The sequence below is a fragment of the Diachasma alloeum genome, unplaced genomic scaffold (assembly GCF_001412515.2).
Source record: "Diachasma alloeum isolate Michigan unplaced genomic scaffold, Dall2.0 Dall_scaffold_00689, whole genome shotgun sequence".
In the NCBI taxonomy this organism is placed as follows: domain Eukaryota; kingdom Metazoa; phylum Arthropoda; class Insecta; order Hymenoptera; family Braconidae; genus Diachasma; species Diachasma alloeum.
In genome coordinates this window covers 9,352-25,500 of record NW_021680821.1, presented here as the reverse complement: position 1 = coordinate 25,500, position 16,149 = coordinate 9,352, and the positions used below count along the sequence as shown (strand labels likewise).

Sequence of the window (16,149 nt, the reverse complement as noted above, 5' to 3'; positions counted from 1 at the left end):
ATATTTCCATACTATTTTTAATTTGCGATTCTCCAACTTTGTTTATGAGACCTTTTTTCGGTGAATTTACAATATTTCCTTTCATAACCAATACATTAATGTGTAAAGTCCGTGCCACGAAAGAAGTAACATCGGCTTGAGTGGTGGGGGCCGTGGATTGAAAGCTGAATTCAGGAGAGTGGGGGTACCCAGCGAGGTTCCTTCTTTCGTGGCGAGAACTTTACATTGACTGAGAATGAGAACTAAAAAATATTTTTACGAATTATTTGCTCGTTTCTTATTTCAGGCTAGAAATGCTCTTCAAAAGTCGCGCCCATTCTCGCGAAATTATTTATGAAGATTCCCCTTTATAGTACCCGTTTTTTTTCAATGCCATCTGTCGGTGTCCCCGCCGAAGTTCGTCCTCATTGGAGCTATTTTGAGTTCGACTTTCGGCGTTCGATTTTTTTCAATTCGAGTTTTACCCTTCGTATCTTTTATGAATAGATTTAGTAGCAATTTTTAGAGGAGAAGCATTGATTTCAGTTTGAGAGGGAAAAGTTATGACATTTCAAATTTCATTGAAAATTCAATAGAAATCAACACTTTTTAATAGCATGAAGATAAAAACTCTCAAGTTACATGAATTTTCAACCGCACAATGTTTACATTAAAAAGTTGTATTAAGAATAAAAGGCTGTAACTTAACATTCCATGACAGCAAAGAACAAGAATTAGAATGTTTATGTAATTATTTATATGAATTTTCAATTCACAAAAAATGAAGGAGCAGAAGTCAAATTGTAATTTTAAGTTCGAATTTTGAATTTGAAAAATATTTTAAGAAATTCCAAGTACGGAACGATTATATGAACAACAGATTAATTGAATTGCCGAGCGAACGGATTACAAAATTTCATAGCAACGTTGGAGTGCGCTTTAACCAAAGTTTCACCAAACATTGACTTCAAGAAATTTACTCTCTGAATTATGTTTGAGAGAAAGTTGAGAAATGAGTCACAATATGAAAAAAAAATGAATTGCTAATAAGATGGGATATATTATTTTCTTTAGTAGTATTGCTTTTTGCAATGAGAATGTTTATGAACAATGAACATGATTGCCGCAATTGCGTGATGAAAATGAAAAGACAACCTTTTAGTTTGCCTGAGGTAATAATGCAAAGTCTAAATTATTGGAGCTAGAAATATGAAAATTTTAGGGCAGGTTCTATTCCTGATGTGAGCATTCATTGAGAGAATATTTTGAAAAATGAAGGGATGTGTTTCTTCATGAAATCCAGCTTTAGAAACTTCAAGAAAGTTTGCAGATTCCTTACAACATCAGAGAACCGTCGGTCTTTTCCGAACATAAAATAATTTAGGAGTTTTTCAAAGAATTCATAATATAAGGATTTCTGAAGAAACTTCAGGAAATCCAGAGGTTTTTCGGAAAGTAGAGAAGATTTTAGGTATTTCTCAAATATTTGTGAATTTTTGAAAAAAAAAACAATGGGAGAACAATCTATAAAAAAACGCCGGAATTTTCCTAATAAAATTGATGAGAAGGAGGAACGTGACCCCGAACACTGCACTTTGAAATGAAAAAGCAAATTACTTGAGAAATAGCTTGGATTTTTTCAAAGATTTCAGCAAAAATTTTCAACATTCTTAAAAAGAAATCACAAAAATTTTGAGATTTTAGGAAAAATTTTGAAAAAAAAACTGTGAAAAAGATCACAAAATGAGTGAAAAAGTAAAAATTGTGAAAAGGATCATGAAATGATGCCAAGATAATCCAAATGAATGAATAATCATCAGACTTGGTCATATAATTTTTCAAAAAGAAAAATAATTGAATGCTTTCATAAAGTAGTAAAGGAGAACGAACGGGGAGACGAAGATTATAAAATTCTGGGATGCGAGCACTTTGATAACTATCGTTTTGCACTCTAAATAGAATTTCACGGAAATTCAGAATCAATCACGTATTGAAATATTGAAATCGAACAGATGATGAACCGAAACGCATTCTTTCCATTGATTTCAATACTTAGTACAATAAAATCCTAATGAATCATCAATTTTGGGGAGAAATAAATGAAAGAAAACAGGAAAGGACATCAACGTCGCGGACGCTTGCGGCCGCGACGGCGCTAGTTTAGGTATATATACGAGTGGCTGCGAGTGGAGCAGAGACATATAATACATAGACTGCGGGTTTCCTATCTCTCCTGTATATCGAAAAAACATGAAACGGACAGAGAGAGTTGCGTTTGTCGCCGGTTACTTTCTCTGTCGAACGGTGCCGGACAGGGGGATAGTCGTCATTGATTGGTGGGTCATAAATGAGGAGTAGGGGAAAAGAACGGGAACGTGGGAAGTTTCAAACACATCTACGAGTGAACGAAATGCTAGATCCAACGAATGCGAATTTTCGTAAGAGTTTGAAATAAAAATGACTCAATTATCATTTAAAGTCAGAAGTTGGGAGAAATTAACTCGCTACTATTCATTTTTTATATGTACTAAAATATGAGTGAAATTACGAAGTAACTGATGGTTGAAAATTCTGTAGAATTGTGGTTCAATGTTTGCAAAAGACGGTTTAGAATTCAATTTTTCGAAATTTTTCCACTCTGATCAATGCAGAAAATTAAGACATTGTTGAAGAAGTTGAAGCAAAGCTTTGCAAGCATTATTCTAGTTAGTCGTAACAATTTTGTAATTTGCTGGATGTGCCAAGATTGTAAAAAAAGCTGTTACACGTTATATTTTTTCATGGTTCACTTTTTTCGTGTCTTTAAATTATAAGTTCGCCGCCCAGTAAAAAAAATTCTATGCTGAAATGATTGTATTGATGGGACAGAGGATTGAGAGAAACAAACAGCACTTGATGTTTTCACAATAATATTTTTATATTTCACGATGATATTCGTAAATTAATCGAACACATATAACATATAATTATCAAATTATAAATATAAATTGAAAATAGAATGAACTTTTGAGTAGATGCTATTTACAGGGGCTGAGACCATAATGAAAGTGCAAAACATCTAGTTAATTCAATGAAATTCGTTGTAGAGAAAAAGTAATTCTATAAGTAGTTTGGGAAGATTTTTCGTGAAAAAGAAAATATCTCGCTCGGCATTTTGCTCCTTTGGAAGAATTTTCAGGTGTAATATATCACAATGAATTAAAAAACAAGTGTCAACAAAAAAAATTTGACATTGATGCAACGTTTTGAATACGAATAATGTCAGCACAGTAGCCATATCCAATTATATCCCCCACTCCGTGACCGTTCTTGCCCCACTCTAGGGACTATTCGACAAAGAGAGAAAACGGCGACAAAACAGCGCTCTTCTTCTCTTTCCTGACGCCCCCACCACTCGAACCCGCAGTCTATTTATTATATGTCTATGCCCCTAACTACCAATGTAAACAGCTGTTCCTCACGCTTGCGCATGAAATTAACTGCAATTACACGGTTACGAGTATTTATACGATATATGTTGCACGAGTGTTGACACGAAAAAGCTGTCCCAGTGAAAGAATAGTGAGATATGGTATTGGAGTAATGAAAGCAAACAGACGAGAGGCGATGTTCAAAGGCATTATGTTGAATCAATGTTGGTGATCGGGGTGAGTGGAAGTTCTCTCTGGAGTTGATGGAGTAGATTCAGCTGTGTGAATTGATTTATTTTTGCAAGGGGGATTTCTACCACATGAATGTCACTCAATCACTCCAGATTTTATCCCATCTGGATGATTTTTCTCGGATTCTAAGATAATCAAAGCTTTTTGTACTCTTGTCGTATTTGTTCCAACCTATTAAAAATGAAGTACGTCATCCATTGATTGACATTTTGGGAGAAAATTTTGGTTATTAAACAGTTGATGTAAGTGAATATTTGGATTTAATGCGGAAATATCTATAATTGGATGATTCAGGAAACCGTAAACTGTTGCTTTGAAATGTTGTAGTAATGCTACATATATTTTGAACATAATCCAATTTGCAACTGATGTCATTCATGGTACGAATGCCCAGATGACTCGCTGAGTGACACAGAGATCCACAATGAAATTAATGTGTTCATTATGAAGTGAACAAATTGCTGAGGGGCTACTATTCGATATGTCAGAGCCCTCGTGTTCTTCATCGAAGAGAGAGACGTGCAATGGGGCACTTGAGGAGAAACCTGGGGTCAAGAAGAAATGGGATAGTTTTCATAACTGGTTACACTGCATCTGTGTTGTCACTTTTGATTTGGAGCTGGGACAGGCTGTAGAGGTAAAGTTGTTACTCTATTGCTTGTTTTTTTTCTTCATTCAATCATGGAGCAGTGGTATACTGGACTTTCTGAGGTTTTCAATCTGTTTGGAGCAAGTGATAAGAATGGAAAAATGTTGATTTCATTCTGAAGCATTTCGAGAGAGCTGGAAAATGATAAAATTTGGTGACATTCACTCTGTCAATCACGTGACATAAATTTAGAAAAAATATATATGAGGTATTCCATGTCCAATGAGTGACCCTCACCCTCTTGGAAATTGATCTCGATTTTTTCTACCATTGGGGGACTAGAAAAACTATCTCTCAATTTTCTTTAGATTTTTTTAATAGCCCATTTCGGAGATATGATTTTTTTGTTGTTTTGTTTTTTTTTCAATAACTCCAGTTCTATTCATCCGATTTTGATTAATGACACGTCGAAATTTTCGATTTTTTACCATTTATAAGAATATTTTGAGTAATTTTGTTACCTCTAGGTGCTTATAATACTGAATTTTCCAAAAGAAAGTTGAAAAAATTGAATTTTCGAAATTTTGTCACGTTTTATTTTTTTCGTCTTTTTTTCAGTAACTCTTGTAATCAAAACATGTATTTTGAGCCGTCATAAAAGTTGGGTTTCGTCCTAGATCTATTTTATTTGCAATTTTTTCTCCTCGAAATTCCACGAATTTGGTCAAAATGGCGTTGATTGACTTTGATTATAAACAGTATGAAGTGAATGTATACTTATATGTTACATATTTTTTTGATATATAATCGAAGTCGTCAAACATTTGTGGAGTGAAAACTTTCAGAAGAATTCATTAAGACATTTTCTGTCCGAAATGTCATGGACTACAAGGAAGTCTTTAGAAATTCCTCTAAGCCTCTTCCCTTTCAAGATATTTACCAAATAAATGGGACTTACCGCTTTGTTTGCTCTTTCACTGTTTTACTAAACTCATTGAAATTCTTTTCGGTTCATTTTCCGTTGTCCTGACTTTTTCTGAAAATACGTTTCTTATAGGAAATTCTATGAGCGAAAAAAGGGCTTTCATAAATTCTTCAAAACGTCTCCACTCTGAAAAAACTTGCAAAATTAGCAGCACGTGATTGTTTGTTTGCCTTCCAGTTATTTATTTGCTCTTTTCACTTCATCATTGAACGTCTTTGAATAGAAATTCAAATTATATCAAGAATTTTCTTCATAAAAATTTTTATGGATTATAAAAAAGGTGTTTTAATCGATTCCTTTAAATCTCGTCTCTTTAAAAAGATTTTTAAAATGAATCGGACTTGTAATATGTCATTTGCTTCTCCACTTAACAAAATTCATACAAGTAGAGACTGAACATTTTCTCAACAGAATTCAGTTCTATTTGACTTTACGTCAAATAGAATTTTCAAACTGAATTTGAATTTCAAATACACGTGTGTATTATTCTGCAAATATTTTCGGAGTGGAAAGGTTCTGAGAAGTTTATCAAAACATTTATTTTCTAGATCATTCTAAAAACTACAAAAAAGGTTTTTCAATAAATTCCTCTCGAAAGCGTCACTCAGAAGTTATTTGCAAAATAATTAGGACATAACGCACGAAAAAATTTAATAGAAAATCGTCGCGAATTCGTTAGATAATTCTATCAGATTTCTATTAAACTTTTCATTAGTTTTCGGTCGATTCTGTTGAAAATGTTCAATAGAAAATATTCTAGAGAAAAAGTTAACAGAATTCTATTTTTTTTATGCAACTACATTGAGACATTTTCTATAGAATTTTATCGAATTTTCTAAGTTTTTGTCTGTTTTCTATTTTTCTTTTCTTTTCATCAAGAAAATCAAAGATAAAAAAAGTAAATTTGAGTCGAGGAAATTCTATAGAAAGTAGCTCAATAGAATACGTCTTATAGAAAAATCAAATTCTGTAGACTTTTTTTATGAAATATTTCCTGTTGAACGTTACAATAGAATCACCCAAAAATGAATAGAACGTTCAATAGAAATCCAATAGAATTGTCCAACGAATTCGCTAGGTTTTTCTATTACATTTTTTCGTACGTGAAATTTTCATGCATCAGTTGACTTTTATACTTACTCTACAGAATTTGCGGGAATAGTATTCAATCATTGCATTGATGAAATTGCATTTTTCAGGCAATTTATCCGAGTCACGTGAAACTATCGGAATCAGAAAGATCAAATGTCTGTTACCTCGCGTTTCCAGACTCAAACTCTGGGTGCATGGGTGACACCCAGTATCACGTTAGACTTCGACAGAATTCGAATTTCTCGACACGTGAACCACTAGCACTCAAAGAGTACAACAGAAAGTCACCGAGTTTTCTCCAGTTCGATAAGGATTTCTACTGGGGATATGTATACTTCAGACAAGTTAAGGATAAGACTCTACCGAGGGGCTATTTCCAAAAGGTAAATCCTGAATCATCATTTTAGACCAATCATTGAAACGACCTTGCCAAAAGAATCCTGTCATTTACTCGTAATTTTTTACAGAGCGTTGTTCTCATATCGAAACTACCATTCGTCAATTTATTCACCGAATTGTGTGCTTTACTTGCTCCTGAGTTTTTCGACGCTGGAAACACAATTATGGATGTTGCAATTCGTGAAATTGACCACTGGCCAGAGCCATTGCCAGGACAGCTGATACATCTCCCGCTTTTAGGAGTTCTCTTTCAGGTAAAACCATCTTTCCCTTGATTTCCTTACCCTAATTGCCGCAAAATGGACTGATTTTTATTCATGTCGAATATCCCTTATTCATATAGAACTGAAACAGAACAAATTAATTTTATTTCGAGATTATCTTTTGAAAAATATCCATGAATCTCAGAGAGATAACAGAAATTCAGCCTCTGACAAAATAGTACAAGAAATAATATCAATATAGGGGAGGGTGGGGTAAAATGGACACTTTAGACTTTTTTTAAATTATTTATAACTCAGAAACAAATTTATCAATTGAGCTCAGTTTAGGCTCGTCACAAAGGGAAAGAGTTGTTCTTTGTATTGAAAAAAAAAGATTAAATTTTATCAACATTTCAACCCCTCATTAACATTTTAAAAAAAGTCAAAAGTGTCCGTTTTACGCCAGCCTCCCCTAATAAGGTGACTGTTCCAGGATTAAAATATCTAAAGAGGATGAATGAAACGATTTCTAGTCGTTATAATTCGGTCTGTTAAGTGTTCAACCCTCTTGGTATTCATTAATTTCACAACAAAACATGAGATTTTAGCCTCAAGTTTTTTTCAGTTAGAACGAAGGTCTATTAACCTCTCCTTCTGTACAAAGAAGAAAACAAGACGAGCATTTTGAAAAAAAATTAATTGGACCAGTAGTTTGGGAGATATTCAACAAAACACTTTTTCACAAAAAGTTGAATATGTTCTAAACCACTTGTTCGGTTTCGCCTACCGACAATTTCATCCTATAATATCATAAGAGCTACAATCTCACCAAATTTCAACATCTCAATTTTTTCGGGAGTTATGCGCAGGAAGATTTTCTCATAAATACGAAAAATTTGAAAAAAATATAGAAAGAAGTGAAATATTTACTTATTTAGAAGAGAGAAGTGGGAGAGGCGAGGCAGACGAATGGAGAGCCTATAAAACCGCAATGGTAGTAGGAAAGAAATCTGAATAAAAGAAAAAAATATAACAATATTCACTTATTTTCAGAAAATTTTCCCTGACCATCAGAGAAAAATGTTTCATTTTTCAATAATTTTTACTGATATTTAGCATAATTGTACATAAATTAAGGCGCATTTTTTCATCATTCATATTTCAAGGAAATCTATATCAAGAACATCTGGGTTCTCAAATTAAGAATTTATTCTGTCTTGAATCCACGATTCTTCCTTTTCTAAAATTGATCTACTCACATTTACAAATTTTATCCGTTCATTATCCTTTTCTATTCAAAATCTATCACCTGCTACCAACTATTGTTGAATGTTCTTAATTTATGAACCCAATGATTCTTGATTTAAGACCCTTTGTCATTCGGAAAGAGTAAGTTTTAGGTGCTGATTTTTCCTCTGAAATTAAGCAACCTGTTTTCCATCGTCAGTACTGTCCCTTCTAAAAACATGGGCATTTCAGAATCGTCAACTTAATTCTGAAAATCATAAACTTCATTTTGTGTTAAAATCCTAGTTTTCAAAATAATCACACAACTCTCAAAAGAACTATGTTCAATCTTGAAGACCATTCTCTCCGTCAATTGATCGCCAATCTATATTTAATTGCAGACATATATTCCAAACACGAATTACAAGGCAGCAGTACCTTCAGTAAGCGCAATGGAAGCAGTAAAAACCTCGAAATGCGTAAATTCTCTTCGCAGGCTGATAGTAGCGTCTGCCTACGAAAGTGACATGTTCCAAAGTCTATCCAACGTAGTGAGCCACGTGCACCTTCTCTGGGAGTTGGTTCTCCTCGGTGAGCCAATAGTAGTGATGGCGGGCTCCCCAACGACCTGCGCGGAAATGGTTCAAGCTCTAGTAGCGACAATAGCACCCCTGAAATATTGTGCAGACTATCGTCCATACTTCACTATCCACGATTCCGAGTTCAAGGAGTACACAATGGACGCACCAACACCTCCAGCAGTGATACTGGGTGTGACTAATCCATTCTTCGCCAAAACATTGCAACGATGGCCACATATTATACGTATCAGTGACGTGTCAAGCTCCGATAATCAAAAATACCGAATTAAGAAGTCTGAGAGTTTGAAGATACTCGATTCAAAGCCAGGTGTCTACACGCAGTATAAGACATTTTTGCAGAAGGATAAGGTGATTTTGAAGAAATTGCTGAGGGGAACGCAGACCAAGAGACCTAGGGAAGTGCAGACAGCACTTTTGAAGAGGCATTTGATGGATCTCACTGAGAGCTTCATGATTCCTCTGGAGAGATATATTGCCAGTTTAATGCCGTTGCAGAAGAACATATCGCCGTTCAAGGTATTTATCTGTAGTTGTCTGTTCCTTTCGGTGTTAGGTATGGGCGATATCTTTAAAACCATCGATGTTGTGAATCGATTTTTCTGGAAAAAACATCGATTATTCAAAAAATTTATGTTTTTGCTCCGAATGGGAGCATTGTTTCTCATTACACAGGAATAAAGCAAATTTTTTTATCTCGTTTTTATTGAAAATATGTAAAATATGTATTAAAAAATATAAACCTAGCAACTTACGTTTCAATGATAAGTGACCAGGCCAATTTCTGGACGGTTAAAGGAAATTCCAGTTTCGTGGTAGGATCTAAAATAAAAGAATCACTTAAATGGGGATATATGATGGCTTCCATACCTTCAAGAATGTTTTAATTAGCAGCAAAAAATAGTTTAAAGTGAAAATAACAAAACAAAGAATAATTAAATTCAGAAATAATTGAATGTAGCCGAAACCCCCAATTTCTGGACGACTGGGTTATATTTTATTTATTTATTAAATAATGATCAATAGAAGAAAATAAGTGATCACACNTAATTGCAGACATATATTCCAAACACGAATTACAAGGCAGCAGTACCTTCAGTAAGCGCAATGGAAGCAGTAAAAACCTCGAAATGCGTAAATTCTCTTCGCAGGCTGATAGTAGCGTCTGCCTACGAAAGTGACATGTTCCAAAGTCTATCCAACGTAGTGAGCCACGTGCACCTTCTCTGGGAGTTGGTTCTCCTCGGTGAGCCAATAGTAGTGATGGCGGGCTCCCCAACGACCTGCGCGGAAATGGTTCAAGCTCTAGTAGCGACAATAGCACCCCTGAAATATTGTGCAGACTATCGTCCATACTTCACTATCCACGATTCCGAGTTCAAGGAGTACACAATGGACGCACCAACACCTCCAGCAGTGATACTGGGTGTGACTAATCCATTCTTCGCCAAAACATTGCAACGATGGCCACATATTATACGTATCAGTGACGTGTCAAGCTCCGATAATCAAAAATACCGAATTAAGAAGTCTGAGAGTTTGAAGATACTCGATTCAAAGCCAGGTGTCTACACGCAGTATAAGACATTTTTGCAGAAGGATAAGGTGATTTTGAAGAAATTGCTGAGGGGAACGCAGACCAAGAGACCTAGGGAAGTGCAGACAGCACTTTTGAAGAGGCATTTGATGGATCTCACTGAGAGCTTCATGATTCCTCTGGAGAGATATATTGCCAGTTTAATGCCGTTGCAGAAGAACATATCGCCGTTCAAGGTATTTATCTGTAGTTGTCTGTTCCTTTCGGTGTTAGGTATGGGCGATATCTTTAAAACCATCGATGTTGTGAATCGATTTTTCTGGAAAAAACATCGATTATTCAAAAAATTTATGTTTTTGCTCCGAATGGGAGCATTGTTTCTCATTACACAGGAATAAAGCAAATTTTTTTATCTCGTTTTTATTGAAAATATGTAAAATATGTATTAAAAAATATAAACCTAGCAACTTACGTTTCAATGATAAGTGACCAGGCCAATTTCTGGACGGTTAAAGGAAATTCCAGTTTCGTGGTAGGATCTAAAATAAAAGAATCACTTAAATGGGGATATATGATGGCTTCCATACCTTCAAGAATGTTTTAATTAGCAGCAAAAAATAGTTTAAAGTGAAAATAACAAAACAAAGAATAATTAAATTCAGAAATAATTGAATGTAGCCGAAACCCCCAATTTCTGGACGACTGGGTTATATTTTATTTATTTATTAAATAATGATCAATAGAAGAAAATAAGTGATCACACGATTATACACAAGTGATATTATGGAGAGGTGAAATAATCAATACAATTTTCATTTTATTTGTGGAATATTCAATGCAAGTTGAAGTCGTCCAGAGACCAACCCCCGTCCAGAAATTGACCTGTTTACCCTACTGCTGGAGAGTCAAATTTTGAATCTCGAAACAGGGTTGTTGATTAATTAAAAAAAAAATAGATTGAACTAGGGGGCTTCGCTCCCTGCTCGCTTCGCTCGCCAACCTCGGNCCCCGGGGGTTTCCCCCCCCCCCCCCTGCTCCCTTCGCTCGCTCCCCCCCAGTGCGACTGTTTAAGACTACTGGAACTGCAGGCGGTATTCCCGGTCAGGGGGTTTAGTCAAAAATAAATAAAGAAGGGGTTTCCTCAGGTTTAATTTTTTCTCAGGTTCACCTATAGTTCATCTCTCAAGTTCAATCCTTTTCGTCAGGTTTATCGTCCATCACCAGGTCTCCATAACCTTGGACACCGACCCCCACCTCCCCATTTATTTGTGAGACATTTTTGTGTACCTGAAATTATATAATAGGGTGAACCAGAAGCACCCAACCCTTCCTGACTGATTTTAGCCCGTTTTATCCCATGTTAGTCTAAATTCACACAAATTTAACCCGTTTTACCCCATGTTAGACCAATTCACTCGACCTCAACCCGTTTTACCCTTTTAAATACAGTTTACCCTACTCCAGTCCGTATTATTATACCCGGATAGCAAAATGAGGGTAAAAAATTTTTTCCCCCGTGACCTTGGGGACCAATCGCCATGACCTTGGGTACCAACCCCTATGACCTTGAGGACCAACCGCCATGACCTTGGGGGCGTCGACTGAATTTTAGTGTCTTGCAAATTTCAGAGTCGTCTGAATTATTACCTTTATTTTTTTATTATATAGAAAGATATTTTCTGTGGCTGGTCGTTAGCTACAATAATTGTTGATTGTTATATATATTATTATTGATAATGGTTGGCCGATAGACCAACCTTAAAATAATTATTTATGATTGGGGATAAATTATTGTTTTTTTATTTTCAATCAATCAACATTATTATTCGATAAAAAAAATGAAAAATTTTGTTAGCTTGATCAAGAACATCGATGTTTGGAAAAAAGAATCGAAAGTCGAATAATCGGCCATTGAAAACATCGAATGAAAAACGTGGATGTTCGGGCATGAAAAATCGATGTTTTCAATTAATCGACAAACATCGCCTATCCGTTACTCGGTGTTGCCCGAGATGTTCCATTAACCAGTCACGTACGGGGTCGATGCGCATGCGAACGCCTCTTTTCAAACTTGATTATATATATCAAGTTAAGGTGTTTCGTCTGTTGATCTTTGGGCGGGGGGGGGGGGGGGGGGGGTGAACGGAAGGAGAGTCTTATTGTTATCGAGCCCTGATTCAGTCAATGAACATAAAAAATCAAAATTTTCAAATAAAGTTTTCCATTATAATATTTACGTTTTCTGCTTCAATTTTTTTTTCGTAAATTAATCTATTTTTTTGGAATTAGTTATGTGACGTTTTGAGTTAGATCACCCACCGCATTAATCCTGGGTGATCTAACATGTGACTAGTCCCAGGGAAGCTTTCCTTTCCTAGGGCCGTCGTACCCTATGTTGACCGGCTAACTGTCGCGTGGGATTCACTCAAGTTGGGAATGATAAGGGAATTGGAAGGTATTGTACCGAAGATAAATACACGATTAACTGGTAAAAGCATGGTATATTTAACTCAACTACTAACTACGGTACACGACAGTGTTATTGATGAGTTCGGTAACCGCGTTATTAAGAGATCGGACTTAGACTTATGAGCTTGGAGATCCGCTCCACGTCGCTCCCGATCTTACTCTGACTCTAAAGGACTCCTCAAAACTTGGCAAAGCCCCAATTCGCTGAGCTAAGCAGTCTCACGGTTTTCTCCACTAACACTGTCTCGTGTCATCATTGACAGAGACTCAAACAGTCAAACAGTTCATCGTTCTGAACTGGACTCCTGAAAAACCGTGGGACTGCTTACCACGGTGTCCAAATGACACCGTGGGATTGCTGACCAGTGTCTGGATGACAGGAAAGAGAAATCATATTTCTTGTTCCCACCATCCAGCATTATATTATTATTTTATATAATTACTAACTAAATCGACGTATTGATCGATCCCAATACGTCACAGTTACGTGTATTGCATTACTTTCCAATTTTTTTTTTATAATTATCGAAATTTTATAAAAATGCATAGAAAAAGGGGTAAATGTCGCACGAAGTGAACATTTCATCTTTCAAAACTGGTAGTCCTGTAGAGTATTGTATTCGAAAAACCGCAAAAAGCGACGATTTTGGGCTTTATTCTTCAGTAGTATGTTCATTGAGCGAGAGAGCGAGGGTTAATACTGAATCAATTTCTTTATTCCTTTTATGCAAAAAAATATGTCCTTGTGGTGATTTTAGGCAACTCCAATACCTCACATGTTCAACCCAGAAGATTTCCTAGCCACTCTACCTACTGCTGGTCCTCAGTTAACGATAGGAATCAAGGGTGACTGGGTGGGACTGTACAAACGATTCTTCAGGACTCCAAATTTCTCTGGATGGTTCCTCTCACGTTACACTGAATTAACATTGAAGTTGCAAGCTCTGCAACTTGAAGCGCTTTCTCAAGCGGTAAAACTTTTCATATTAAAAATTGTGGACAGAAGTATAGCAAAAAGGACACACGCGAATAAATTTAATATGAAAACCTAGCGTTTTCGATAGAAAATGCTCTTCAATTTCTATTGTATTTCTTCCGAACAGTCTATAGTATTTCGCCGATTCTACTGCAAAATTCTGCAGCCTTTCTGCACGTTTTTCTGCGATAGAACATGTTCAATACAAACTCTCTTTATACCTTATTCTATTGAGATATTTTCTATCGAATTTTTTGCGACATAAATTGTCCAAGCTTTTTCCAGTTTAATTTTTTCTGTTTTCATGAAAAAAAACAAATCACCAGAAAATTTGACAAATTTAAGCCAAGGAATTTCTGTAGAAAATATTTCAGTAGAATGAGTTGTAAATCGAATTCAATTGATTGCTCCTATAAAATATTCTCTATTGAACATGTCCATTGAAAAAACGCGCGTAAAAGCTACTGAATTTTTTAATAGAATCGACGAACAGCTCTTAGAATTTCTCATGGAAATCCAGCAGAATTTGTGAGCAGATGTAGTAGCTTTTTCTGTAAAATTTTTACGTACGTGAATCTTCAGAATTCCTCTGAATAAGAGTCATTGCGCAGTCAATGAATTTAAATATTAGGTTAAAGTAGAAAAAAAGTCTTTCAAATCATTGAAACTCACGTATGAAAAAATTTTATAGAAAAACGTAGTGAACTTGCTAGACAATTCTATTGGATTTCTATTGAACTTTCTATTAGTTTTTGGCCGATTTGATTGAAATGTTCAATTTTTCTATACAGCTTATTCTATTGAGATATTTTCTACAGAAATTGCTCGGCTCAAGTTTTCCAAGTTTTTATTTTATTTTCTTGATGAAAAAAAAGAAGAGTAGAATGAAAAAAACGTAGCAAATTCGAGCCAAGGAAATTTCATAGAAAATATCTCAACAGAATAAGTTGTATAGATTGCAATGAAATCGGACAAAAACTAATAGAAAGTTCAATACAATTCCAATAGCATTGTCTAGCGAATTCGTTAGGTTTTTTTATTAATTTTTTTCGTGTGTGCCTCATTAGATTTTATCTCTTTTTGCCCTTCTCTGCCTGAAGAAAACTGAACGAAAATTTCACATTAATTGTTTTTTTCTTTGTAATTTCCAGGATCTTAAAAATTGGGTCCAGGATAAACAAGAAGTAGAAGTAGTCGACATGATTCTACGTATTCGTCAAAAATTAGAAAAAAGTTACGATGAAGATGTGCCAATTACTCAAACTGTGCGTGAAAAATTGTGCGAAAGGATAGATGACATTACATTAACACTGCCGGAAGACTTGAAGATTATACTCAGTCGAGAATCCTGACGTTTCACCAATTTTTTATTTTTTATCATGAATTTTTTATTTACGTTTCCATTATCTATAAGTTTTTGATATGGCAATTCAATTAAATTGAATCTTATGGCTGAATTCCTATTTTTTTAAACTTTATTTGAAAATCGAGATCTGTGAAGTCGTATGTATTGTAAATAAGGAAAATTAATACAATCATTACGTAGAGTTTCATATTTGTTGAGCAGCACTTTGTTAACAACTTATACTCATTTGGGCGTAAACTTTGTATATAACTTCAGATTTGATATAATTATTTTCCTCGGTTCACTAGGATTAATCAATGTAAAATGCGTAATCTCACTGTAGACACCATCAGTGTAGGAAAAGTTGAGAAAAATCTCAGAAATGTAATATGAGGGTACAAGAATGGCTGGGCGAATATTGAGATCATTAAAATATTTATTTTATTAAAAAATAACTGTCTACATCTGTCTTTATTCACTCCGAATTCATAATTATTTTCCAGTTCAGGATACCTATGGATCTTCAATGGATCATAAATAAACGTATGTTCTTTTTTTCGGTGGAAGACAATGTAGGGAGCATTCAAATATTACGTCACGTGATTAGGGGGTGGAGGGGAGTCTGCATTTCATGACGACTGCGACGGGGGTGGGAGGAGGTGTTGCTTACATTGTGATGTCACCATATTCTGTTTTTTTTTAATTTCAAACTTCAGGAATGCATCTTTTCGTCATTTAGTCCGTAAGGCAGCGTTTCACGGTCGCTGCGTGTCCCTGAATCGCTGTCTACGGACCAATGACAAAAAATAATGTTCGTTACTTTGTCGAAAAAAACTTTCCCAGCTCATATGATTGCATCCTCCCCTTCGGCTCGTGTTGCAAACTCATATTCACCAGAAAAGTTTCTTGCAGCCTAGTGACGAAAAGTACTATTTTTCATCCATCCCTTCCCCGAAAAGAAAATCGGATATCAACCTAGAAACAAAGCTAAAAATGTGAGGTTTATTATGCATATCTCTGCAATTGAAAAGAGCAGCAGCAACACTGTGGTGTCATGGCAGTTATTCCAAATGTACGTTCTATGTGA

At 35.3% G+C, this 16,149-nt stretch overlaps 1 protein-coding gene across 5 annotated transcripts; it reads left to right on the top strand.

Annotated features, from left to right (window-relative positions):
• Positions 1-3,430: 3,430 nt before the first annotated feature.
• On the top strand, positions 3,431-15,514 carry LOC107044222 (protein DENND6A). Of its 5 annotated transcripts, XM_015266025.2 has the most exons (8): positions 3,431-3,626; positions 3,695-3,883; positions 3,969-4,278; positions 6,415-6,690; positions 6,775-6,960; positions 8,538-9,254; positions 13,500-13,712; positions 14,869-15,514. In XM_015266025.2, the coding sequence occupies exons 3-8, from the start codon at positions 4,123-4,125 to the stop codon at positions 15,067-15,069; spliced, it is 1,749 nt and encodes a 582-aa protein (XP_015121511.1). In that variant the 5' UTR covers positions 3,431-3,626; positions 3,695-3,883; positions 3,969-4,122; the 3' UTR covers positions 15,070-15,514. The 5 variants fall into 5 exon arrangements, with proteins under 5 accessions (XP_015121511.1, XP_015121515.1, XP_015121513.1 ...); XM_015266029.2 differs by lacking the exon at positions 3,695-3,883 and having other exon boundaries at positions 4,092-4,278; XM_015266027.2 differs by lacking the exon at positions 3,695-3,883 and having other exon boundaries at positions 4,036-4,278.
• The last annotated feature ends 635 nt before the right edge of the window (positions 15,515-16,149 follow it).